This window comes from Crinia signifera, chromosome 1, assembly GCF_055691185.1.
Source record: "Crinia signifera chromosome 1, ASM5569118v1, whole genome shotgun sequence".
NCBI lineage: Eukaryota > Metazoa > Chordata > Amphibia > Anura > Myobatrachidae > Crinia > Crinia signifera.
In genome coordinates this window covers 182,195,974-182,223,113 of record NC_139217.1, presented here as the reverse complement: position 1 = coordinate 182,223,113, position 27,140 = coordinate 182,195,974, and the positions used below count along the sequence as shown (strand labels likewise).

Below are 27,140 nucleotides of genomic sequence, written 5' to 3'. Positions count from 1 at the left end.
CAACTCCACGCCGACGTGGATAGTGGGGGTATGAAAAGGTCGTAGGACGCGGGCTCGCTGCGCTCGCCACGCATCGGGGTGGCGTTAACAATTCGGGTGGCCATTATACACTTCAGGGTGCCTATTTGGCCTATTTGGCCCATTTAACATTGTTTCCTATGGAAAAATCGGGTCAATTGAGGCATTGAACAGGAAAATTGGGTCAATTGAGACATTTAACATTGTTCCCTATGGGAAATCTCGGGCATCTCGTCGGTTGATCGCACCCGATTTTTTAGTGCATTCAATGCCCGAGATGCCCGAGATTTTTTACTAACGATGCCCACGATCAAAATCGTGGGCGCCCTTCTAAGTAAAGAGTACCTTTAATATTTATCAAATTTTGCTTTTTAGGAACTAGGTAATAGAAATTATTACAGGAATATGGTTCACTTCAAATTGTTTTACAGCCCCAGCTTCCATTTAGAGAGTGGTGTCATTTTATGCAGCAATGGACCGAAGCATATTAAGGCCAGAATTTAATTACCCAGCTGTTTATAAATCAGGGGCAATTATGTTTCCAGTAGGCTATTCAAGTATCCCCCAATAAGCCGGTGGCGAGGCACAGCTTGATTATTTATTTATAGTTTCTTATATCGCACAGAATATTCCGTTGTGCTTTACAATTAGAAACCATGATTAAAAAAAAAACTGCCGTGGATTGGCAATCTGCGGCCAGGATCGCGACAATCCACGGTCGTTATCGACAGAACGGACCCAACAGCTTCTAAAGTCGGGCCTGTTCTGCCGTGATCCCACATCAATGCTGATGCTAAAGACAGCATTGAAAAGGGAGCCGCCGCTATTTCCCACGTCGGAAATAGCGCCGGCAGATTGCATATCCCACTAATGTATCAATATATTACTCACTATATAGTAGCAGCCCTTAACCAATGGAGAGAAAGGTTGAGAGCCTAATATCTGTATATTTAGCTATTATACCACAAAGGCCAGTATTCAATGCTCTTGATTCACTGCTTTTTTTCAGTGAACAGGGCTGTTTTTCAGCGAAACTGAATTTTTTCTCCAAAAATGTTATTCACCTAAAGCAAACAGTGAATGCCGGACATTTCTCTGTTTCATAGTCGCTGCAATTCGCTGGTGTATTTCAATGGGGTTTTGACTCTAATTCGCTGAGAGTGTATTCAATGATAGAATGGAGAACTGCTTTAACCGTGATTTTTGCAGAGTTTCATCATTTTGCATTCAACATCTTTTTTAGGTGAACTGGAATGTGATCTTTTAAAATAAAGGTTTCTTTTTTTTTTTTGGTGTAAAAAAAATCATGTATTTCATTATTTGAAGGGTCTTGCTATTTCTATTTATAAACTTGCAGCACATGAATATACACATAAGCAGGGAGTGGGGACCAACTCATTAATATTCACTGCGCTGGGTCTCGCTCATTACATATGCATGAGCGTGACCAGCGCAGCGCTCCCTGCACCTCCCTGCCTGCCCTGTCTCCTCGGGGCCGCAGCTTCTGCTGCCTTTCTCCCTGCCAGCCCTCCTTCTCCCCCCTGCTGCTGTGTGCGGCGCAGGCAGGGAGGCTGTCATCTCCCTGCCTTCTGCCATCCTCCCGGCTCTGTGCTGCATTCGCCAGGGGGGGGGGGGTACAAATTTGGGGGCAGCAAGCTCCTGGCGCGTTGAATAGGGTGGTGGGAAGGCTGGCTGTGAATCGGCGAATACACGGCAAACCCTAAACAGGATTCGCTGCCGTGCGTGAACCGCGCCATTGAATAGTGGCCTAAGAGTTAGTAACCAGCCATGACTTTAGAGTTGTGAGGCAGTAATGCTAACCATTACACCATCCGTGCTGCCCTAGAGATGCTGTCTGTAATGCAGTGAGAAGTATTCATTGACTTTTTAGCAGAGCTGCATTGAGATGTCCGAGTAACACAGAGTTCATATTTGAAAATAGCCATATCTTTGAGGTCCTTTATATAGTCTTCTAGGTGACAAGGATAGAGTTAAGCAAATAATCACTCGGTAGAAGGGGAAACAAAGACTGGCAGAGCAGATTCCTTCTTCTATTTCTGTATTCTGCAATGATGAGGCTTAAGTTTTTAATGTACGATAGACACCAATTTTAGGACAATGCAGCTGCAGCTTGTGCATCAGTCTTTGTATTGATAAGCATGTCTAGAATACATTATTTCAGTACTAAGATCAGCACCTACATTTTACAGGGAAAGAATGTGCTGCCTTTCTCCGTATAATAGAATTTCCAATTCTGACGTGTCCTTTCTTTACCAAAAAAGTTCTCTATATATCTTTCTGGATTTATAGTACAGCATGTAGTTTAGCCAGGTACCATCTGTTGTGAAAGCTACATGATAAGCAATGTAAGTTTTTCCTCATTAAGTATACATTTACAAATGCTTTCATCCATTGTTATTGTGATGGCCTAGTCACCCCTCATACAAATCACTGTATTGGTGAGAACAGAGATAAGTAATATGAGTTAAAACACAGTACAGTATTTCTCCAACGGTCAATCAGTGTGCTGAAAGGGGACTGGATAAGCAATATTGAAGCTATTGATGCACTAATCCTAATTGACCATAGTTCAGATTGTTATTAGATCTGAAGGATTTAACCTTTTTCAGCCTAATTTTAGCAGGTTTTTGTTTTTTAGAGTCCACCCTGGAGAAAATAAAAAGAAGGTTGACGTTGGTAACAAGGACATGGAAGAACAACTTTACCTTGATATTGACATTGACCATGAAGACCACATCATACCTCTTCATACTTCCATTGCGCTCTTCCTGATGTCATACTGTGAATGTCAAGCATTTCAAACTTTTGTTGTGGTGGCAGAGAGAGACATCCACAGTATTCGCAAGGAGTGTTTTACACCAAGTAACCTGAAAGTGACTGTCATTTCCAGAAAAGACCTTCCATCAGTTGTTCAGAGCTGTCGCCTGCCTGCTGTTGTTGAGGCATCTGGAGCATTCTGCAGAGCAGGTCTTGCTGTAGTGCTGAGACACATCATACAGAAAACACACCTTAGTGATCCCTCCAGAAAGGATGTCATTGAGCTCCTTGGTTTTAAAAAGACTTGCTTAAAAGCCTGTGCAGAAGTAAGTTTAAAGGGCATTTTTTTATATTAAGTAGTCACTGGTCAATTCACATGTACTAATGGTCCAGGTGGTAGGTAACATTAAGGTTCAAAAGGAATTTGTCCTTATTTTACATGTTTGAATAATTGTGGGTATGTATAGTAGATAATTAGTAAATCTACTGTATGTGTAAAGATTAATTTCTAGCAAGACACCTTCCAAACTCCAAACACACACAGAAAAACTCAAACTTTATCCTTTTAAATGCCAACATCTCTGTGAGAGATGTGCAAAATATCCTCTAAAATGTTGTGTATTAGGTAAACATTACAGGTCATTATGATGGCAATTTTCACTCCTATTTTGAAAAACTTACTCGGCACTCAAAGGGTTCAACAAAGCTGGGTACTTACTCCTTCGTAGTCTTGTATTTCTATACTGGGAAGGGTTTTTATGTGAAATATTGGTGTCAGAAAGTGTTGTATTAGAGACTTTCTCTCAGGATCATTCTGGGGACACTGACAGTCTTGAGGTGAATACATGACTCTGTGAGAAGCTGGCAGATCAATAAAAGGGGAATTTGGTACTCACCGGTAATTCCATTTCTCCTAATCCGCAGGGGACACTGCCTTATATCATGGGGATTGGGATGTGGTCTGGAGGAGCCGGCACTTTAAGAAAATCTGTCCTGCTGGCTACTTCCCCTCCCATTCCCCATCAGACTCCAGTCTTACGGAAAAAATGTGTCCGAGAGGAGAGGAGACCCGGAACCTCAGAGAGGAAAAGCCAACAATTAATGCTATCAACAAAACACCATCACCAGTGGAATCACTCAGACACACTTTCTTACTGGTCCATGCAGTAAATTAAACAACCAAAAATATAAGAGAAAAAGAAGAAGCGCTGGGAGGGCGCGCAGTGTCCCCTGCGGATTAGGAGAAATGGAATTACCGGTGAGTACCAAATTCCTCTTTTCTCCCACATCCAGCAGGGGACACTGCCTTATACCATGGGGATATTACCAAAGCTACCCCCACGGGTGGGTCAGCGCTACTCTCCCTGCAACACGGCCCTGCCAAAATTAGCCTCTGGCCGTGCAAAAGTGTCAAATATGTAAAACCTGACAAACGTATTTGACCCTGCCCAAGTAGCCGCCCGGCAAACCTGGGATAAGGACACTCCTCTGGCTGCCGCCCAAGACGTCCCCACTGACCTAGTGGAGTGGGCTGACACTCGTGCCGGAATTGACTGAGAAGCAAAACAATAAGCCTCTCGAATAGCTAGGCATATCCAGCGAGCTAATGTCGCCTTAGACGCTGGAGATCCCCTTTTTGCTGCATCATAAAGGACGAACAAGGAATCAGTTCTCCTGACCGATTCTGTACGTCGCACGTAGCATCTTAATGCTCGGACAACATCCAAGGATGCCAATTCTCCTGAAAATGCCGGTACTACAATCGGCTCATTAATATGAAATGCCGAGACCACGTTCGGTAAGAAATCCTGTCAAGTTCTGAGCTCCGCTCTGTCTGGATAAAAAACTAGAAATGGTGAACGTCAAGATAAGGCGCCTAGATCTGAGACTCTACGCGCTGAAGCCAACGCCAGAAGCATCAGAGTCTTCCATGTCAGATATTGTAGATCCACCACTTCCAAAGGCTCAAATCTTTCTGACCGCAGGAAATCCAAAACTAAACCAAGGTCCCATGGTTCTGTGGGTGCAGAAAAAGGTGGTCTTAATCTTAGCACCCCCTTCAAGAACGTCTGCACTTCTGGAATCAGAGCCAACCTTCTATGAAAAAAGACTGATAGAGCTGACACTTGAACCTTTAAAGTGCTCAAACTTAAACCAGATGAAAAACCGGATTGCAAAAAACGTAGAAACCGAGGCAAAGAGAATACTGCCTTTGGAAGCTCCACACAATGTATGCCTTCCAGATCCTGTGATAGTGGGCTGAAGTGACATTCTTCCTTGCTCTCACCATCGTAGGGATTACTGCGGATGGAATACCTCGCCTTCTCAGTAATTCGGACTCAACAGCCAGGCCGTTAAATGAAGGCGACGTAAGCCTGGGTAAAAGCACGGCCCTTGAAGCAGCAAATCCTCTCTCTGCGGTAGTCTGTATGGATCGTCCACCAGTAAGCCTCGCAGGTCTGCGTACCACGATCTCCTTGGCCAATCTGGAGCAATCAGAATGACTATTGATGACTCTCTCTTGATCTTCTTGAGCAACCGAGGGAGAAGCGGGAATGCATAGGCTAGCTTGAATTGCCACTGAACGGAGAATACGTCTGTCGCCACTGCCTCCAGGTCTCTGGACCGAGCAAAATACCGAGGCACCTTGTTGTTCCTTCTGGATGCCATCAGGTCGACCTGAGGCACCCCCCACCTGACCGTCAACTGGTGGAACACTTCCGGGTTCAATTCCCATTCTCCGGGGTGAAGATCTTTCCGACTCAAATAATCCGCTTCCCAATTGTCCACCTCCGGGATGAACACAGCTGACAGGCTCAAGGCGTGCCGCTCTGCCCACTGAAAAATTGGCTGAACCTCCTTCATTGCTGCACGACTCCTCGTGCCCCCTTGCCTGTTGAGGTAGGCCACCGCTGTGGCATTGTCGGATTGAACTTGGATCGCTCTTCCCTGAGGAAGCTGGGATGCATGAAACAATACCAACCGAACTGCCCTCAATTCGAAAATATTGATGTGAAGCTGGGCCTCCTGCCAGGACCAACGTCCCTGAAATGAATGACCCATGACCACTGCTCCCCAGCCTCTGGTGCTGGCATCGGTTGTCACCAATGTCCAATCCATAGGACCGAATTGGCGACCCTCTGACAGATGGTCCCTGTCCAACCACCACATCAAGGACAGCCTTGTACTGGGCTTCAGCCTTATCCGTCTTTTCATGTGGAGATGAGACCCCGACCACTGAGAAAGGATGTCCAACTGGAACTCCCTGGATCGGAACCTCCCGTATTGTAGGGCTTCGAAAGATGATACCATCTTCCCCAGAAGTTTTATGGCCAGATGAACCGTTAAGAATTTCTCTTCCAGTACTCGCTTCACCATTGTCTGCAGGGACAAGATTTTTTCCAGAGGAAGATAAATCCTCTGTTGGACTGTGTCCAATAACAGCCCTAGAAACACCAGGGTCTGTGTTGGATGCAACTGAGACTTTGGGAAATTTATTATCCACCCGTGCTGTATTAGAAAACGGTAAGTGAGTAAAGAATCTGACATCAACTTCTCCTTCGATGGAGCCTTGATCAGTAGATCGTCTAAATAGGGTATGGTTACAATCCCTTGTAAACGAAGCGCTGCCAACATGCAGGCCATTATCTTCGTGAAAATCCACGGCGCAGATGACAGGCCGAATGGAAGAGCACGAAACTGGAAATGAGCTTCCTGAATAGCGAACCGGAGAAACTGCTGATGATGTTCCCAAATGGGAATGTGGAGATAAGCGTCCCTTATATCCAGGGACATCAAAAATTCCCCTGGCTCTAGACTTGCCACTACCGACCGCACTGATTCCATCTTGAATCTGTGGTACAAAATAAACTGATTTAAACTCTTTAGGTTGAGAACTGGTCGAAACGTCCCATTTGTTTTGGGCACTAGAAACCGATTCGAATAAAATCCTAGCCCCCGTTGATCTGCTGGAACTGTCACAATTAACCTTGATTGTAACAGTTTTTCTACTGCCAGCTTGAGAGCTTCTCTCTTTTGCTCTCTTAACGGGAGACCTGTAGAAAAAAAATTCTTGGGAGGGAACGCTGTAAGCTCCAGTCGATAACCCTCTGAAATAACTTGGAGAATCCAAGGATCTAAACAAACCTGCTGCCAAACTCCTGCGAATGACAGCAGCCTTGCACCCACCTGGGCACTCCCCAGATGGTCGGGCAACCCGTCATGCAACGGGCTTCTCAGGGGGCTTCTGCTCCCTGACGGCGAGCTGAGGACGCTGGAGGCAAAGACATGGCTGCTCCTCTGCCGCGTTTACCTCTGAAGGCAGAAAACCCTCTGCCTCTACCTCTGTTTGCCGCTGCACCTCGAAAGGAAGGACCCCCATAAGGCCTCTTGGAAGCTGGTGCCTGAGTTGGCAAAAAAGCAGACTTCCCACCTGTGGCCTGGGAAATTAATTTGTCTAACTCAGGACCAAATAAAATTTCTCCATTAAATGGAAAAGCCTCCACCGCCTTTTTAATCTCTGCTTCCGCTTGCCAAGAACGGAGCCACAGAGAACGCCTGGCCAGCACCGAGGATGCAGAAATCTTGGCACCTAAGGTAGCTGAATCCGTGGCGGCCTCCACCAAATATCCAGCTGCATCCTGGATATATTCAGCCAAAGGTATCAGCTCTGATCTAGGCCTATCACCTTTCAGGCCCGCCGCCAACTGGGCTGCCCATTTTTCAACCGCCTTACTCACCCATGCCCTCCGCCAAAGCGGGCCTTAGGAGAAAACCAGAGGCTGAGTAAATAGACTTCAGAGTAGACTCCAGCCTACGATCTGGCGCTTCTTTTAGTGCCACAGCCCCTGAAATAGGAAGGGTTGTGCGTTTTGACAGCCTGGACACAGATGTATCCGCCGGAGGTGGGGACTCCCATCTATTCCTAGAATCCTGTGCAAAGGGATACAAAATCTTAATCCTTCTGGAAACTTGGAACTTTTTATCTGGAGACTGCCAAGCCTCTAATAAAATTCTATCCAGCTCAGGAGATTCAGAAAAATAAACCTGGTGTTTAGGAATCTTCCCAAAAATGGACACCGGAGCCGGGATCTCCGGATCAGAGACTTCCAAGGTCTCTTTTACCGTTCTAATAAGGGCATACATGCCCTGAGGATCCTCCTCAATAAATTCCTCCACTGGAGCCTCAAAGTATTCTCCAGAAACCTCACCTTCTTCAGCCGAGGAATTATCCTCATCTGACTGAAATAACACCTCAGCTCTCCTAATCCTAGGAGAGCCCTGAGAAACAGAGGGAAAAGATCTTGCTAAAGAATCTACTGACCTCAAAAGAGATGTCGCCCAGGGAGGCTCGGCTGATGATAGGGACTGTATCTGAGTATGCAGAACTTCCCTTTCTTTGCGAGACGCTGCCAGTTCTGATGTTAGATTTGCCAGAACAGCAGTTAAGTCCGACGTCTGCTGATGCATACCTGCAGACTGTGGTGCATTATAACATGATTCACAAACAGACACACCTTCTAGATGCTGTTTAACTGCACTTTGCATTTTTTGCATGTATAACGCTTGAGAGAAGCCTTAGAAACCATTATCATTCACAGTGCACACCCACAGTGAATCTATGCTGTGTCTGTCAGGGAACAGGTGAGAAGCTCCAGCAACCCTGCCTTTACTACCACCCCCTAATCCCAACTCCCCAGACCACAATACCTTTTTGAGGATGGGAGAGGGACACACAAATCAAACAGCGCAGGTACCCTGCCACTGGGAGCTGCCGCTGCTGAGGAGTCCAGGCCCTGCTTATCGACTGTATGCCTATGCCGACCAGAAGGCAGACTCACTTCAGTGAACTGCCCTTCCGGCTTTAAAGCGTACTTCCGGTTTCCGGCCAGCCGTCCGCCCTGTAAACCTCCCCCCGGGAACAGTGCACACGGAACCAAGACGCCGGCCAGAACCTACACACGCTCAGGTAAGCGTGCCGCCGCTCGCCCCAACGAGTCGGAACGGGGCCCGGGTGCTGCCTATATCCCAGCAATGCCAGGACCACACCAACAATAAAAATTCCTATAGGGGTATGTGGGATAGCCTATGGGACCGTAACGCAAGCTGCGTGCAGCTGCGGCGGTCCCCCGGGATTTCTTCAAAGAGATAATTCCGGTGGCCGAGTCCAGGAGGTGCCCTGCAAGCAGCGCCGACCTGGCTCCCCCCTAAGGCACCGTAGACTATTGCTACAAAAAATAAAAATAAAAAATCTTCTGTCTCCAGAGAGACGTGGCTGCTCCTTCGGACACTTTTTTCCAAAGACTGGAGTCTGATGGGGAATGGGAGGGGAAGTTGCCAGCAGGACAGATTTTCTTAAAGTGCCGGCTCCTCCAGACCACATCCCAATCCCCATGGTATAAGGCAGTGTGGGAGAAATAATGCCGGCTCCTCCAGACCACATCCCAATCCCCATGGTATAAGGCTGGATGTGGGAGAAATAATGTGCTCATGGAGTGGACACCACTCTAGTTGCTGGAGCTGCTTTGTGAGTTTTGATTTTATACTTGTCACTGGTGGCAGGGATATGTTTCGAGAGAGGGGGTTTCCTAATCTCTGCTCATTTGGGGAATAAACCACTGTGGGGGACTGGTAATGGCCACCTCAAAGCCCAGCGAAAGCAGGCCATAGCCAGTTCTAATACTACACAGGTTATCAAACTTTGTCCTCAGGCGCCAACACAGTGTATGTTTTGCAGGTCTTACAGAATCACAAGTGAAATAATTAGCTACACCTGTGGCTCTTTTAAAATGTGTTAGTCAGTAATGAATGCACCTGCGTTGCGACTTAATACTTTAAGACCAACCTTTCTAAATCTGTAGCTGTCATGGTTCTGATCGGAAAAGTTAACTTCAAGTTTCAAGAGATCTGCTAGAATCTGCTAGCGGGCTTTTCACTCAGCAATTCCTATATCTCTGCTGGACACACTGTGTTAAGCCAAACCAGCTAACGGTCCCTACAAGCAGGGCAGTTCCTAGACATTTTGGCTCCTAATGCAGACGGGGAAAATGCATCTCCCAGTGCATGCACAAAGAGGGCAAGGTCTCACTGCACAGTTCTGCGTTTCAGAGGCAAAGACTACCTTACTACTCCTGTTTTGTACAATGTGTCCTGTCTGCTTCAGACCTTTTTCTTGTGAAAGAGGGTGAGATTTTGATCTGGAGGATGATTCTCTGTCAGTAGACCAGCATTAAGGATTTGAATTTAAATGTCCTTCAGGACTTGGGGGTTTATTTAGGCTTTTGATCAAGTTTATCACTGAAATTGAAAAGAGCCCTTTGAAATTTTGATAATAAACAGGATTGGAAGTGCTGAGATTTAAAAAGCAGCACTTACTAAATAAACTACATGGACTTGCTTAAAATAACTAAGAAATTGGCAGTCTGCTCTGCCATCCATTGCCACTTGGCTGAGTTCTTGGGGAGAGGCATGGCAGAAGTAATAGGTAGTTTTAATTGCCCCTATTCTTTTGCATCTGCAGATTTCAGTAAAATAAAAATCATACCTCAGGCAAATATCCTTTTCCAGGCTTGCCAGTGCTACCAATGTTCCCATTGATAATTCAGCATCCATAAAGTATGAGTTTAATCAGAAGTTTGGGTGCTTGGGTTAAGAAGACAGCTGATCGATGGGAGGAACAGTCAGGATCTGTTTTACAATCCAGAACTTCATGATCAGATCTGCTATCTTTGCTTGGCCATAACTTGGTTGTCCTGGCTAATATGGGTGATGCATGCTTGGATGCAGCCCATGGCTTGACCCAAATATATTCTTTGTCTGTTGTAGTCAGATTAATTATTTGGCTTCTGAGTCTGGGAAGCAGACTCAGAAAATTAAGCTTTGCTGGCTCTATCCTTTTTGTGGGGTCCATCTGCTTTGGTTTTGGGTGGAAAGCTGATTCTTCAGGCTGTTTACGATAGAAAAAAGATTATATTTTACACCTACTGTAAATGTATGTCCACCCCAATGTTTCTTGATCATGTCTCTTTCAAAGGCCTTGCAGGCACCTACAACTTGGAAGAAAGTTCTCCATACCTGGTAAATGCCATGGAGCAAGACAAGTTTATGTTATCTGTGGACAGCAAGGATACTTTCATGTGCCAATTTTGGGAGGGTCATTGGGCGGTATTCAATGTGCACCGTCACTGCTTCGCATGGCGATAATGAAATGTTATCGGTTGTTTCGCATTGCGTTAATGTATCGCTTAATACCTTTTTCCCGCTATTCAAAATTTGTGTGACGAGTAACGCGTAATTGCGATCAAACACCTATGAGGCGAACGGTGGGAGTTGCTATTTCGCTTTCCCGCCATCGATAAAAGGTATATATTGGCATGCACGTGCGGATTTTAGTCATTGTGGACACGTGCGTCGTAGATGTAGTTAGCTCGCAGTCACCTGTTTCGTTTTTTTACTGCGACATCATCAGGAATTTGGATTCAATATTAATGGTTTATATATATAATGGTATAAAAAGATCACATGATGCACCCGAGCATCATGGGTAAAAGTTAATGTAGAAATATATTACCGAATAAACTAAATATATATTTATTTACAAGTGTTACAGCTTTAAAAATGATTTATATAACATTCGGAGAAAAAAGCATAACAGTTATGTTATTATTTATAAAATAGTTATTTTACTTTCATTGTGCATGTAAATAAAATCGATAAGAGGTGGCGATAATTACACCGTGAAATGTACAGAAGGCTGCATAAAGTAAACATCGAAAAGGTGATAAATTAACGAGCTCTTTCTAAGGCGATAAATGAAAGATATCACTTGAACAATGCGAATTTATCACTGAAAACTAAGTGAAACAAACGAACATTAAAAAACTAGCGAAAACGTATCGACATTCCATAATTCCAACTTTGAATAGGTGAAAAGTATCGAACATTGAAAAAGAGCGAAAAAATAAGAAACTGCAAAAAAAAAAAAAAAAATATCGGAGAACATTGAATACCGCCCATTGTCTTATCGGGTTAGCGATGAGTAATGTCCATTTACAGTTCAGTGTGCTTCATTTTAGTTTTAGTTACTGCTCCATGGATATTCACCAAGATTATGTCAATGATGGAAGTGCTTTTGTGGTCAAATGGAGTCCCCATTATTCCTTACCTTGATATCCTGCTGATGGAAGCAATGTCCAAAACATTTCCACAATTCCATCTCCAATTGACAATCAAGAATCTGGGAAGCCAGTTCAGAGTTTCTGTCATTACCTGTAGCTTTTTTTGTGTAGTGACTAAACAAAATACCGAAGCCATCAACTAAGCCAATGCCTTATCCTGTCTATGGGGAATTGGACCATTGTGATCCAGATGCCTGTGTCCTGGTTTGGTAAACAGTGGTGCTGGGTCATTGCCTTCATGGAATTTGTTATCATGGCAAAGCTATTCTACCCATAAACCACACTTTTGAATCCAGTGAAAATTCCCAGAGCTCTTTGGGATGGCGGAGATGACCAAGTTATTTCTCTGGGAAGAGCAATAGATTCTGCCAATATTAGTGATATTCATTCCAGATGTAAAAAACGGGAAAGTCGATTTTGTAAGTCAGCAAGGCATTTAGTCAACAGGTACAACAATGGAATGTGCCAAAGGTGATCATGATGGCCTCACTACTAACAAAGTTTAAAGCATAGGAGCTCCAATCATTACTGAAGATTTGTAGTATGGCATCAGTACTAGTAAGTGTGTCTTTGTAGTATCGCATCAGTACTAGTAAATGTGTCTTGATCACAGGACTGCTTTCTGCCTCTTCAAACAGCTTATGCCTATTTTTTTCTGACTTTTTTTTGATTGGAATCAGAATAACCACGCCTTTTATCCTTGCAGTGTACCATTGTGTAGCTTTTTTTGTGCTTTGGATTACCACATAGTTTGGAGGTTATACATCTCTTGGCGTTACAGCAGAATGTAGACACTTTGGAGTTCAAGTTGGCTTGCCTCTTATAATTCTTGTAAAATGTTGCAAAAATTCAAATTTCTCCTTCAAGGTGTATTGCATGTTTTATTACATTATGTTCCACCGAGTGAGTCTTCAGACCTTGATTTAGACAAAAGTGTCAAATGCCACTTTTGAGCTGCTTGAATCAGTAAATGTCAGATTCCTCAACTGGAAGGTATTCTTTTTGTTGGTCATCTCTTCAGACATTTATTTGAATTAGCAACTTTATCTTGTAGACCTTGTTTTTCTTTTGTTTAATAGATCCACTTTTTTGGATGAAGATGGTGTCCAGAGTTTTTGGCATTCAATACATTGAAGTTCCTGCATTGCTTGAGGCAGTATATTTAACTTATCCCTCCTTTTATATAAATTGTGTAATTTATCTCTTGAAATGTATATGGATAGAATGGCTTTGTTGTCAAAGTCCATCAGTCTTACATGCTCAACAGAGTTCGGCAGTATTGTTAAACCTGGACATGTGGATCATGACTACTGTTTGTCAGGAACATCTCTGACAAGGTCCTTGTTCCTGAGTGTATGATTTCTATCAGATCGATGGTCGTGCAACACAATGCATCGGTGGAGCAGTTATACAGGACAGCCGTTTGGTCCTCAAATGATACATTCACTAAACTCTTGGGTTTGAGTATTTGTTTAGCGTCTCCTATGGGCTTTGTTAAGATTACACTGATTATCTTGGCGCTATTGGGCATGATGGGATGTGATCTAGTTACAAACAAGTTTAGTTTCATGTGGTGGCTCCTCATATTGCTCTCTATACCCTATGGTTGCTGATTCTTCAGGCTGTTTACGATAGAAAAAAGATTATATTGTACACCTACTGTAAATGTATGTCCACCCCAATGTTTCTTTATCATGTCTCTTTCAAAGGCCTTGCAGGCTCCTACAACTTGGAAAAAAGTTCTCCATGCCTGGTAAATGCCATGGAGCAAGACAAGTATCTGTTATCTGTGGACATCAAGATACTTTCATGTGCCAATTTTGGGAGGGTCATTGCCTTATCGGGTTAGTGATGAGTAATGTCCATTTACAGTTCAGTGTGCTTCCTTTTTGTTTTAGTTACTGCTCCATGGCTATTCACCAAGATTATGTCAATGATGGAAGTGCTTATGTGGTCAAATGGAGTATTTTTTTAGCGTCTCCCATGGGCGTTTTTAAGATTAAACTGATTATCTTGGCTCTATTGGGCCTGATGGGATGTGATCTAGTTACGAACAAGTTTAGTTTCATGTGGTGGCTCATCACATTGCTCTCTATACCCTATGGTTGCTTGGTTTCCACAGAAGGTGTTAGATAGACGTACTGTATTTAACCATGAGTACCAAACCCCTCTTTTCCCTGCCCACCTGCATCCATACAGTTCTGTATTGTATAACATCAAAAAAATTTAAAAACACCCGTACTTTCATAGAGGAAATAATTGTGTCGGTTTAAATAATGCATACCATCTTGCTGGTGTCCAAAACTATGTATAATGCAGCTTTGACTCTCACATTTAATAGCGTGCACTATTTAACTAGTGTTCATTCTAGCACCCTGCTCCTTGTAAAATCCTTGTAGCTCCTCCTTCTTGCCTGGGGTGTCGCTGTCTGCTGTGGTACTTCAAGAACAGTCAGGTTTGTATCTCAAAGTTGAGATACAAACCAGACTGTTGTAGAAAAACCCCAGCAGAGAGTGACACCCTAGGCAGAAAGGAGGAACTGCAAGTATTTTTTCAAGGAGCAGGGTGCTAGAATTGTATTATGAGCTTAATGATATGTTTTATTCAAATTTGTGGCAGGGTGGTTTGCAAGTAAAATCTTAAGTGGCCATACACTTAATACAGAGTGATATCCTTATTGTAACAGACTCAACTCTATCAAGATTATAATTAAGAAACTTGACCTGTGCATAACCCCTTCCTTATGAAAGTTTCTAAGGATTTGCAAATGTTGAGGTTGCCTGCAATATTCAGAACCATAAATCCTTGTAAAATCTAAAGGGGTGCTCTGGGTGTGCGATTTAAGTACATGTGCAGGGAAGCTTTGAGAACTCTCTTCAAATGCTCTGTTCATAGAATACATTTCAAGGTTTAGTGGCTGTTTTTAACATGTTGTTGTTTTTCTACCACTGTGCTATATGATACCATGAAACCTGTGAGAGCCAAAATCTTTAATTACAGAATATTTCATGATCCACTGCTTCTGTTACAATTAAGTCATCTGATTAAATTCATGTTGCTACATTGTGGCTTGGGACGTATTTGCATATGTCGTGCCAGGAAGCTCTGCGGCAAGCATGTACACAGTTAAAAATACACGCAGACATGTTGCAACAGACTTCACCTGTGCTGTGAAAACAGTACCTTAATTAACCTCTAATTATGTCTAGTGTGCTACACTTGCATTTGTCTGAGATGTCAAGCATTAATCTCCGCAGAATGTTGAATAACATTTAGAGAAAACATTTAGTCTCAAATCTTCGTATTGGATTTCTGAGAATGTATCCGTTTTCACAGGATGGTCATGTCAGGTGTTTGTTATTATAACATTTCCCATGACAACTTTACCGTGAAGATATGTCATAGCCTCCTCTATCACTAGCAGAACAAAGCAGCAGTATCTTCAGCAATCTTACTATGTAATTAACGCTGTAGCTCCACATACAAAGCTGGTCGCGACCACATACAGGAAACGACATGGATTTCTATATAATAACTAGAGACAGGATTATATGCATTTGCATATTCGCATATGCATTTGCATATTTTGACCATTCTCACTGGTTATTGCATATTTTACCTAAAGTCTAGTAATGGTGCATATTTTAGGCCCTGCGCCCTTTCCACCCGCGAGTCACAGCACTGCTTTGCCCTGCTGCTGCTGGCCAGGTAGTGGTAGAGTGTGCAGGCTGGGGCAGTATGTGCGCAGTGTGGGGAACCTTGGATGTACGCTATGTCTGAAACTGCTCTAGGCTGCCAATCCATGTTGATAAAAGTCAGTCGGGGCGGAAGCCATTACGAAGCTCCTGGCCTGGGACTTTACAACAAGATACAGACTTCTGCAGCAGAGGAGGCGGGCAGAAGGGTTGTTACATCACGTGGCATGGAGGAAATGATGTGTCACAGTGAGTATGGGGCGCAGGGAGGAAGCCTTCCACTGCGCCGCCCTCACACGCTATGCTGACATTTGATCCATTGGCGCTGGAGATGAGGGTTCGTGTAGTTGATGCAAGAAAAGCATTGGACGCTGCAGTCTGCTGTGTACAGCACTAAACATCTGCAGATGCTGTGGGCCTATTTTTGAGGTTTATTTGCTACTAATTTTATGCTGATTTTTAAATAAATAAGTTAAAAATTACTTTTTTATTATTTAATGTAGCATATTTTAACACTTTTCATGCATATTTTAAGTATTTTTCATGCATATTTGCATGCATATTTCAAGCTTTTTATGTTGCATATAATCCTGTCTCTAATAATAACAAATAAAGATGTGTCTAACTGATATAAGAATATAAAGGGACCTTTCTATCTTACCCTAAGATACTAAGCTTACTTATTAACTAGCAGGGTACCTGCTGAATCTTTCTTTATTTTCCATATGCTCCTCAGGAAATGATGGCAAGAAAGAAGAAACATTTATAAAGGTTAAGCTTATAGTCAGGAACATTTGGGAATACATGTTGGTGCTCTTTGATATACCATTGAGAAAATGTTCATTTATGGTGACAATTTAATTTTCATGGGTGTTAATATTTTAAATGTAACTATAGCTTCATAATTAGAGTCCATCTGTATTCACTTAATCTATAAACCAGTTCCAAATAGAACTATAGTACAGTATTACAGTATGATAAATAAAATATGCTCTCAAGTACGTTTGGGCCATGGTTAAACTGGAGATTTAAAGCTATACCAAAATTAAAATGATGGCATATATAGTTTTCAAGTTCATTGCCATTTAAGGTTTAAACAAGACGAATACCACTGGTTCCTAAATTTGCCTAAATTTCCTAAATCTTAAACATTTTCAATTCACTTTGATGTCCCGTTGGGGATTAAACAATTAACAGTTTAGTGTGAAACAACAATAATGAAATACAGGATGAGTATCCCTTATCCAAAATGCTCGGGACCAGGAGAATTTTGGATAACGGCTTATATTTCATATTTCAATGATGTTTTTTGAAGTATCTTGCATTTATGCTGTATAAACACATAAATACACACATATATATTTTATTACCACATAAAATACACACAAATATATTTTATTTGTTCAAAAAACAAGGTTTCAAAACATGAAACAAAACTTGTGTACTATCTCAGATACTGAATTTGAATGGCAAGCAATCATTGTCTTGCACATATATAGTGCCAGTTACATATCATGTCACCAGTAGTGCTGTTACATATGTCCCCAGTGAGTTTTTATAAAAAAAAAAAAAAATTTTCTTCACTTTCTGGAATGTATGTTTTTCGGAATAATTCGGATAACGGATATTCGGATACGGGATACTCGACCTGTAGCTGTATAGCTGTTGCTTTAACCTGTACCTACCAGCATTGGGTCCAAGTCCAGTTCCCCTTAGTGCATTCTGTTACACAAAACCCAAACTCATCCCTCTGTTCTATCTGTTCAAAATAGTTGTTTAGTATTAGCTATGTTTTATCCTTGAAAAGTTGATCTACATATGAGGAGGGGCACCAGCTCAGAAGATCAAATTAAGCAATAAATAATTTAGAAAATTAAACTGCTTTTTATTTGAAATATTTTGCTGTATAGGTGAGCCAGTGGACCAGGCTCTGTGAGATCAGCATCCCATTGGCTGTGGAGTCCTTCCTGAAGGAGCCATCTGCCATCATTCCCCCGGAAGTTGTACAGCTAGAGAGACAGTTAGGAGAGCCGGTCAGAGTTCATAATGATGATAAGATACGGCGTCAAAAGATGAAGCAGCAATTGAAGTCCCATGCAGTTACAGACCCGGATGAAATGCAGACTGAACCCTCTCAGGAGCCCCCCAGCTTGGAATTGGCAGCAGCTCTGTCTAAACTGAGTGTTCAAGATACAACATCAAGAACCACAAGAGAGCCTGCCAACATCAGGAAAACAAATAATGCAGACCTCCCTGCCCTTGAGCACGTGTTTGTTGAAGGCCTCTACTTTACGCTTACTGATGTTGTCCTATTGCCATGTATACATCAGTTCCTGGTAAGACATATTTTTCATGAATAGAAATGTTTAGGTACTTGTTATGTAAAAAATGTGAAAATAACAGGTACTGTATGTTTACATTGGAAAAAAAGGCATCTAAGAGGGGATATGATTAACATATACAAATTTATCAAGGGTCAATACAGAGTACTGTCAGGTGATCTGTTTACCATGACTTCTGTGCACAGGACACACGGGCACCCCCTAAGGTTAGAGGAAAGGAGTTTTCATACCAAAGGGAAAAAAATGATTCTTTACAGTTAGAGCAGTTAAGATTTGTAATATTCTGCCAGAAAAGGCTGTGATGGCAGACTCCATTAATATATTTAAGAAAGGGTTAGACAATTTTTTAGCACAAACAAATATCCAGGGATAACACCATTAATTTTAATGTATAAAAGTGAATAAGTAATTGTTATAACAGTCGGGTCCCTGGGATTTCTAACTTAAAATCCTTGCTTAATACAGAAAGATAGATTCTTCAGCAGGGCCTCCCTTAACTCTATTCTAAACATATAAATAGGTTGAACTTGATGGACTGACGTCTTCTTTCAACCCCATTAACTATGTTCTTAAAACACATCTGAACTGACCTTTTTCTATTTTGTTGAGTGTGTTTTTACTACTGTGCTGAAGCCATTATATGATTGCATGTTTCTCATGTTCCTATATAAATATCACTGATAAATATCCACACAAATTCTACCATGCTTTTTTTTTTTTTTTTTGAGAATACTTTGTAGCATATCCTTTTATCCCCGATGTTGCTTTGGCCAATAAAAATGGCAGTATCCAATTAGCGGCTGTTTTATTGGCTAAATCCCCCTGATTGGATGGTGATTCACCACTGATAATAGCATATTCCCCTATGTATTTTACAAAAATACCATCAGATTGTTTTGATCATTCAACATGCACTTGAAAATGATGATGGTTGTTTTTATATTTTTTTTTGTATCGGTATTTATGTGCTTATTATCTTTAGGAACAATGTAGTAGTATTAAATTAGGAGTCACTTTTTCTATTTTAAGGAAGGTATAAATGCACATATGTTTTAGCCCATACGGTGGACCTAGGGCACATTTGATGCCTTACTCCATCTATGCCAATCTTATGTATTCCATAGAGCATCTGGTGATCACCTGATAAAAATGGCTATGGTGCTACATTGTTAGCAATAATGCAGACCCTATTTCTAATGTGTGCTTCATCATTTTTTTTAAAGCCAGGTTGTGGGGATCTTCCCACATTAGCTGAATTTCACGATTTTTAAGCAGTCAATACAATAAGCTCTACTGTTTAAAAGTGGGGGCTCCACTCTCAAACAATAGTACTCCCATCTCCTTATGCGTCAGGGTTGGGGAGAAAGATCCCTACGCCTTTTCCTGACATTTTTTTATTTCTATCCTCTCTTTAAACTGACACACGTGTGCCAATGTCAGCGTCCCCAGCTGCCACCCCCAACCCCAAACCTTGAAAAGGTGTTTAATTCAAGTTACACAATTGTTGCCTTCACTGTGTTCTGGCAGTTGGCAAACCTTGTTTGTGATGTGATACAGCTTATACTACAAGACTGAATACAATGTGACAACTGTTTGGTATCTCAGGTAGACATACTGTACATATGTGTTGTATAGCTATGTTCTTTGTTCTCGAGAGGTGATCATTTCATACCTGTTCCCATAGAGTATCATGTTACGGTGAGACATGACAAATCCAATCCTATCTCAGTTATCTCACTAGGACATGGGCAGGCATGTCTGCTTTAAAAAACTTGTGCAGACACAGAGGCTCCATAATTACAGCTGATACCATCTTCAATAATTATTAGATTCTAATATCAAATGTTCAGCTTGCTGTCATGTGCCTCTAACTACAATATGTTGCTCCTACTGCACTAGAAGCAGATTCTCTCTGTCCATTAGTCTGATGTGGAAGAGGACTGCTTCCTTTTGTTCTGATGTCCTTAACAGGATTTGCGTCACACATACGTCCATATTGCAGGCAATATCCGTCGGCCCTATATATACACTACTATCTATAAAAATAAAATAATTAGCTACAAGTGGAGCAAAGCTAGCCAAATTAAATAAAAATAGTTTAGAAGACAATCACTGTACTAGGGACATTTCTAATCGATAATAATGTTAAGCCACTTCTTATTAAGAGATGGCGCAAGACTTAAACTGAAAATATATACATACAGTAAACCATCAAATATTTTACTGATAAGATGTATATAATGTCTATGTATATGCACTGCAGGGGGGCAGATGTAATATGTGCATAGAGAAATATAGGTACTTGTGTAATATCTGGGCGCCCGATGGTTTTATCGCATGCCTTAACAACTTAAGGCATGCGATGAGACCGTTTTTTTTTTTTTGAAAAATCCGTCACATCGCATGCGACCAAATTGCATACGACGCGATCGACCCGATTTTTACATTGGAACCAATGTTAAATGTCCCCTCAGACCCAATTTTACATTGGGCCCTATGTTATATGCCCCCCAGACCCCATTTTTAATTGTATACCCACCCTGATGGTTAATTATTATGTCAAATGCCCCCCCATTGTTAACGCCACGCCACGATCAACGTCAACCCGAAGCGTGGCGAGCGGCGGTGGTACGCGTCCTCCGACCTTTTCATAACCCCACTATCCACGGCGTTATGTAGTTGATTTTATATAGTGTGGCGAGCGCAGCGAGCCCACCAAGCCTGAAGCGTGGCGAGCGGACACGGAATACATGTTAAGTAATCCGCTGCGCTCGCCACGCTTCGGACTAGTATTCCACGTTCCCGTCGCCACGCTTCGTGCTCGGTGGCGCGCTGCGCTCACCACACTATATACAATCAACTCCACGCCGACGTGGATACCGTGTTTCCCCGATAATAAGACACTGTCTTATTTTTTTTTTACCTCAAAAAAGACCATAGGTCTTATTTTCGGGGGAGGGCTTATTTTAATAGATGCTCCATGTTACATGCCCCACTGTGCCTTTACAAAATGCCCCACTGCGCCTTTAAGAAATGCCATCCCAGTGATCCAGATAATTTAATGTATTTTATTACATGCCCCCACCTGTTTGTTTTATTATTACCGTACTTAAACGGTATCTTGACGGCGCTGTGTGGTGAGCAGCAGCCAGCCAGCCGCGTGATATGTGTAGCCCCCGCTGACTCCCGCTGACCCCCTCTGCAGTGCGTGATATGTGTAGCCCCCGCTCAGCCCCCGCTGACCCCCGCTGCAGTGCGTGATATGTGTAGCCCCCGCTCAGCCCCCGCTGACTCCCGCTGACCCCCGCTGCCCTCCGCTCACCTCCTCTCACTCACGCCCGCTCACCTGCAACACGTGACGTCACGCCTACCGCAATGCATCCCTGGGAACGGGAGCTGCGGTGTTGCAGGTAAGCGGGCGTGAGTTAGAGGAGGTGAGCGGAGGGCAGCGGGGGTCAGCGGGAGTCAGCGGGGGCTACACATATCGAATACATAAAATTACATGGGGAAAATGATAGGGCTTAATTTCGGGGGAGGGCTTATTTTGGACCAGCGTCCAAAACCTGGGGTAGGGCTTATTATCGGGGTAGGTCTAATTATCGGGGAAACACGGTAGTGGGGGTATGAAAAGGTCGGAGGACGCGTACCGCCGCCCCTCGCGGATCCAATGTTAAAATTGGGATCGCATGCGATGCGACCGATTTTTCCGACCCGATGAAAAAATCGGGCGCCCAGTTATTACACAAGTACCGAAATAGATTTGGGTGAGTTATTTTGTTTTTGTGCAGGGAAAATACTGACTGCTTTATTTCTACATTGCAATATAGATCTCACTTTGCAGAAAACCCCACCCAAATCTAACTCTCTCTGCACAAGTAACATCTACCTAACCTGCAGTGCACATGGTTTTGTCCATTTGAGAAGGAATTTGCCTCTGAGAGTGAACCAGAATAAGGCCCATAGCTAGCAATAATGTGCAAAGGATTAGAAAAAGTGCCGTCACCAATAGTCTCCACAGTCTCTTTAGGCTAAATACCAAACACGGGCATCCCAGTAGGGTTAAAAGTCCCTCATATGTCTCTTAAGGTGCATATACACTGTACAATGTTTTTGACCAATTTCGTTGAAAGACATTGATGACCAATTTCCTTTGAACCCAGTGTCCTGGCCGAAAGATGTTGACGAAAGATGAAAGATCTAGCAAGGCAGCCCCAGCTGCCGCTTGGGGGAGCAAGTGGCAGCAGGGTCTGTGTGGGCACCGGCACCCGCTCGATGCACTGACATGCTGCTGCCTGCCGCTGCCCACTGGCCGAGCACCGGAGGCGAGTCCGTTGCAGCGCAGGTGCGGCCATGGCAGAGACGACAAATCCCCCCACTGATTCAATTGATTGTACACAGACCCGGCTATTGGCTACTGTGTACAGGATAGGTGAGGATGGGTGTTCTAGGGTGGCCTGGGATGCATTGGAGCCAAGGAAAGCAGCAGTGTCTGATGGTCTCTTTTCCTCTCACCTGCTTCAGCTTCTCCATTATGCCTGTGGCGGGCACCACAAACATTTTGGCAGGGGGGAGCAAAATTTATAGTTACGCCACTGAGTTTATAGGCTCTTTTTGAAAGATATATATATAAACTGAGCTGCATGCACAGTTGACAAGCAACCTTGATGAACAACTGGCGCGTGTGCGCATCATCATTCATCGCATTCACACTGAAAGATATTTTGACCAATTTTGTTCAGAATGGCCGAAATGAACGAAATTGGTCAAAAAACACAAGCCAGTGTTAATAGTCCAATGAAGTGCAGAGACAAGTTCCACTAGTCTCTGTCTGTAGTCTATGGGGGGTATTCAATGCGGGGGTCAGGGCAGTCGAGCTTGCTCGACTGCCATGACCCAGTCCTGTTCTCGGTCAGCTCGCAGATTCAATGTCCCGCCTTCAGCAGGATGAGAAAGGGGCGTGGCCGCTAGTTGCGGCTGGGAGGAGGCGAGCTGCAGCCGGCAGCTCGTCACTTCCTGGCCGTTCTCGGCAGAACGAGCCCGGCAGCTTATGATGTCTGGCTCGTTCTGCCGAGATACCCTGCTCAATGCTGTAGGGGAAGACAGCATTGAATAGGGCCCGGCGGGCATCTCCCCGACGGGAGATGCTCGCCGGTGATTGAATATCCCCCTTAGTATTTGATGTTTGACTCTATTTTGAATGAAAGTATATATTATGAGCTCTTTAAGCCCTGCATCATCTCTTAATAATACTTTTACACAGAAAAGCAAATTTCCGGGTTAAATATTTCTACACGGGTCCTTTTCTTGTGTGAAAGGATCAACCCAGGTCACAATTCCTGGGGCAAAAAAGGCAGGTTTGGGGACCTGCGCGTCATCAGCAACATCCACTGTCGTCTGTACATGAAGGACAATGAAAGATTTCGGTAGCGGATTGTAGCATGCCCCCCACTCCCTCCCCGTATCGTGGCCAGCATTGGCAAGTGTTTATGCACGTTTCAATGCCAGCACTCTGCTGGGTCATGTCACGCAAGATGTTGCTGGGTGCACACACTGTACAATGTGTACCCAGCATCAGTTATTGTGTTCTTATTTGCTTAAGTATTTTATTAGGTGCTACGGAATCCTTGTGGCGCCATATTAAAAAAAAAAAAAAAAGATTACCAATAATAATGATCAACAAGATGATATAACCGGCATTAGTAGTGAACATCAACAATCCGCAATGTTCCCCTAATATTACACCAGCATGTTGTAATGTGCCTGGAGTCATTCCCAGGAATGTGAAATATTCTGGTCATATTACACCGGCGAGATTTACAAAGGGAGCGATGTTATATTAGCATGTATGCCTCTAGTGACAGTTACTTCACTACACTAGATAATTTTGTACTAGCAGCAAAAGCAGATAGATGTACAAGGGCAAATATATTGCCTAGCAAGATGTAATCATGCCCAATATAATATAATATACAGGACAAATATCCAATATAATATACTACCAAAGAGATACCAAGTTGCACTGCATAACTAATGCACATTAGTAGGCTAATAATGACACCCAGTACAGAATAATAAATCAGTAATAATGAGATTTAGAAAATATGTCTTTACTAATGCCTAGTACATTGCACAATCCATTGCTTTCAAAAATGTAACCTATCCAAAACCAAACTTCTTGTCTCCCCTCCCACACCCTTAACACTGGGCTTTCGGACTGCTTTTCCATCATTTAATTGGGCCACATCCCTGGGGTCTGACTCTCTCCACTGATACATCTAAAACGCCAATCCATGCATTCATCATCTCCCACATTCACCTCCTCCTCTGACCACCTCCTTATTCACCTTTCTTTACTTTAATCCATCTTGAATGCTGCATTGTTGTCCCTCTCTGCAACCTATTGAACTAGATCACTTTCCATCCTGGGAAGACAGTGCAAGCTCCTCACTGACTCATTGCAGTACAAATCACTTTGTGGCCTCCCATATATCCAATTTCCAGCCCAAACTCTCCACTCTTAAGGTCTCCATACACTAGGCAAATTCCAGGTGAATGACACCAGGTCCAATGCAATGCATGGTCCCGTGCACATCACACAGGAGCCTGCAAGTCAGCACGTGCATCAGCTGCACAAGCAATCTCTTGAAATGCTTGTGAGCCGGGCTGGCTTGGCTGGTATGGGGGGGCGATGGTTTGCAGATGATTTCTCTGAGGGGAGAAGTCACCCGAATGTATGGAGGCCTTTACACTTATTGTCACCTCACCTCCATCCTGTTTACACCCTGTTGATTGCTCAAAATATTTTTACTGATCAACTCCCTACTCTAACTAACTTGCTTGCCTAGACAGATTTTCTACCAATATCATCAGCTTCACACGTACTCAAAACATGTCATCATTCATTCATTTTCCTAACTCACCACTTTTGTCACCCCCTTTGACCGATTGTTTTGCCCTGTTCACTGAGAAACTGTTCACCCCTGCACTAATACAAAAATTGTCATGAGCAGGGCCCCCCTTCCTTGTTTACTCCTAACACTACCAAGGCCTACAGTTCTATTTGTCTCCAGGTCCTGAGAAACTAATGTGATACTGTATGCATGCCATCACTGTATGTTGGGTTCAGGCTCATACTGTCTTCTCCTTTATGTGACTCACCATTTGTAAACCAAGACACAGTGAGTTACCGTACCCTCGCCCTTATCCTCGTTCTTCTTTTAGTTTGTTGATTTATTGCTCTGTGTTCTTCCTAATAAAGGCCAACTTATTTAAAGTAGTTATGATATGTCAAGTTACTATTTATATTCTTGGCATGGTGCACATTACGCAAAGCCTTAAACATAAGCCAAACCAAGACTCCAGTACTGTCTGGGTTATGAGCAGTGGTGGGATTCAGCCGGTTCGCATCGGTTCTGCAGAACCGTTTGCTAATGAGCGCCGTCGGCCGGCTAGAGACAGTCCCATTGCGTGGCTCGCCTGCAAAGCGGAAGCACGCGTGACTCGGGCAGGCAGCGGGGGTAAAAACCTGATGTTTTTGGGGTGTGTCTGAAAAAAGCAGATGCGCCCAGGCATTTCTGAGGCAGGTCTGTGACGTCAGAGATAACTACTTCCTGCCAGTCTCAGACACATTTGCACAGATGGCACTACTCTTTATTGTTTTGGGAATTGCGAATGGATGATGGCTAGCGATTTAGCAATTTGCGTTTTTATTTTCTGTCTGGGCGGCAGCTTTCTCCTTGCAGTCTGCTGCAAATTCTGGCAATTGCGATTCATGCTGAATTAGGCCCACAATGAATTCGTAAATTTCAAAACACACTTTTATCCCATATACAGTAGTATGCTTTAAAATAATAAATGAAAAGACTCTGTTTTCCCATTCATACTACTTCCATCTGGAAATATACACCTGGTTGAAATATTAGAATGATAAGCAGCTCTAGTGCACATATGTCAAGAGGCTCTTAAAGCAATTATCTCGTCTATAGTAGCGTGCAATGTCACTGATATTTGAAGACCTTACTACAAATCACCTGATGCCAAGCCAGATTGATGCTTTCCAAGCACCTCTCCTACTAAGTAATTGCAGTGCAGCGCCTAGGAATACCCACACGTATTATGTACATCTTCATTATCCCTAGCATGTGTCTTTTCACTTGCCAAAAGTTTTGAAGTGCAACAATTATAATTTCTACCAAACTATGCCACCATAATATACTGTACTTGGAGTAGGCATCCATTTTCTTGATTTCTGCAGTTATATTTAACATTTTGAATAATTAATCAACTTTGCTTTGTCAAATAGCTAAAATGATGCATGCAACATACATGCATGATGATGGAAGTATATTATATCTTCTGTATATACATATGTTATCAATAAGGTATTTTTTTATCCCAAAACTCATTACCCAGAAAAGACAAAAAAAAAAGTAAGGAAAACCCTTATAATTGTAACTGTATGGTGTAGAGTGGTAGATGCACTGAGTACTCATAGGTGTTGCCATTGCGAGAAGCAATTACTACACAATTTATTGGGGGCAGGGGAAGTATGAGGATTTTCAAGGGTATTTTCTTTAAATGTTATGGTACTTATTTCCTAGCGCGGCGCCACCGATTTTAATTGTATGCAATCGGGTCGCAAAAATCGGGTCAATCGCATCACATGCAACCAAATTGCATGCGATGCAATTGACCCGACCGATCCGATTTTTCACATTGGAACCAATGTTAAATGGTCCCTGAGACCCGATTTTACATTGGCCCAAATGTTAAATGCCCCCCAGACGTGTCCTCCGACCTTTTCATACACCCACTATCCACGTCGGCGTGGAGTGTTTTCTATATAGTGTGGCGAGCGCAGCGAGCCACCGAGCCCGAAGCGTAGCGAGCATTACTTCAGACGTATTACGCGTCCCCTTGCGGGGCTCGTTGCGCTCGCCACACTATATAAAATCAACTCCACGCGAACGTGAATAGTGGGGGTATGAAAAGGTCGGAGGACGCGTACCGCCACGCTTCGGGTTGGCGTTCATCGTGGGGTGGCGTTAACAATGGGGCCTTTGACATAGAAATTACCCATCAGAGTGGGTATACAATCAAAAATCGCGTATGGGGGGCCATTTAACATTGGT

At 43.2% G+C, this 27,140-nt stretch overlaps 1 protein-coding gene across 3 annotated transcripts in view; it reads left to right on the top strand.

The window, feature by feature from the left end:
- Positions 1 to 27,140, top strand: part of GSTCD (glutathione S-transferase C-terminal domain containing) — a 168,025-nt gene that overhangs the window by 37,906 nt on the left and 102,979 nt on the right. Inside the window, exons 2-3 of one of the 3 annotated variants that reach the window (XM_083178790.1) lie at positions 2,678 to 3,122; positions 17,578 to 18,003. In XM_083178790.1, the coding sequence (XP_083034916.1) occupies positions 2,727 to 3,122; positions 17,578 to 18,003 (822 nt within the window). In that variant the 5' untranslated portion in view covers positions 2,678 to 2,726. Of the gene's footprint in view, positions 1 to 2,662; positions 3,123 to 17,577; positions 18,004 to 27,140 lie in introns of all 3 variants that reach the window. The other 2 variants (XM_083178798.1, XM_083178808.1) reach the window with 2 other exon arrangements.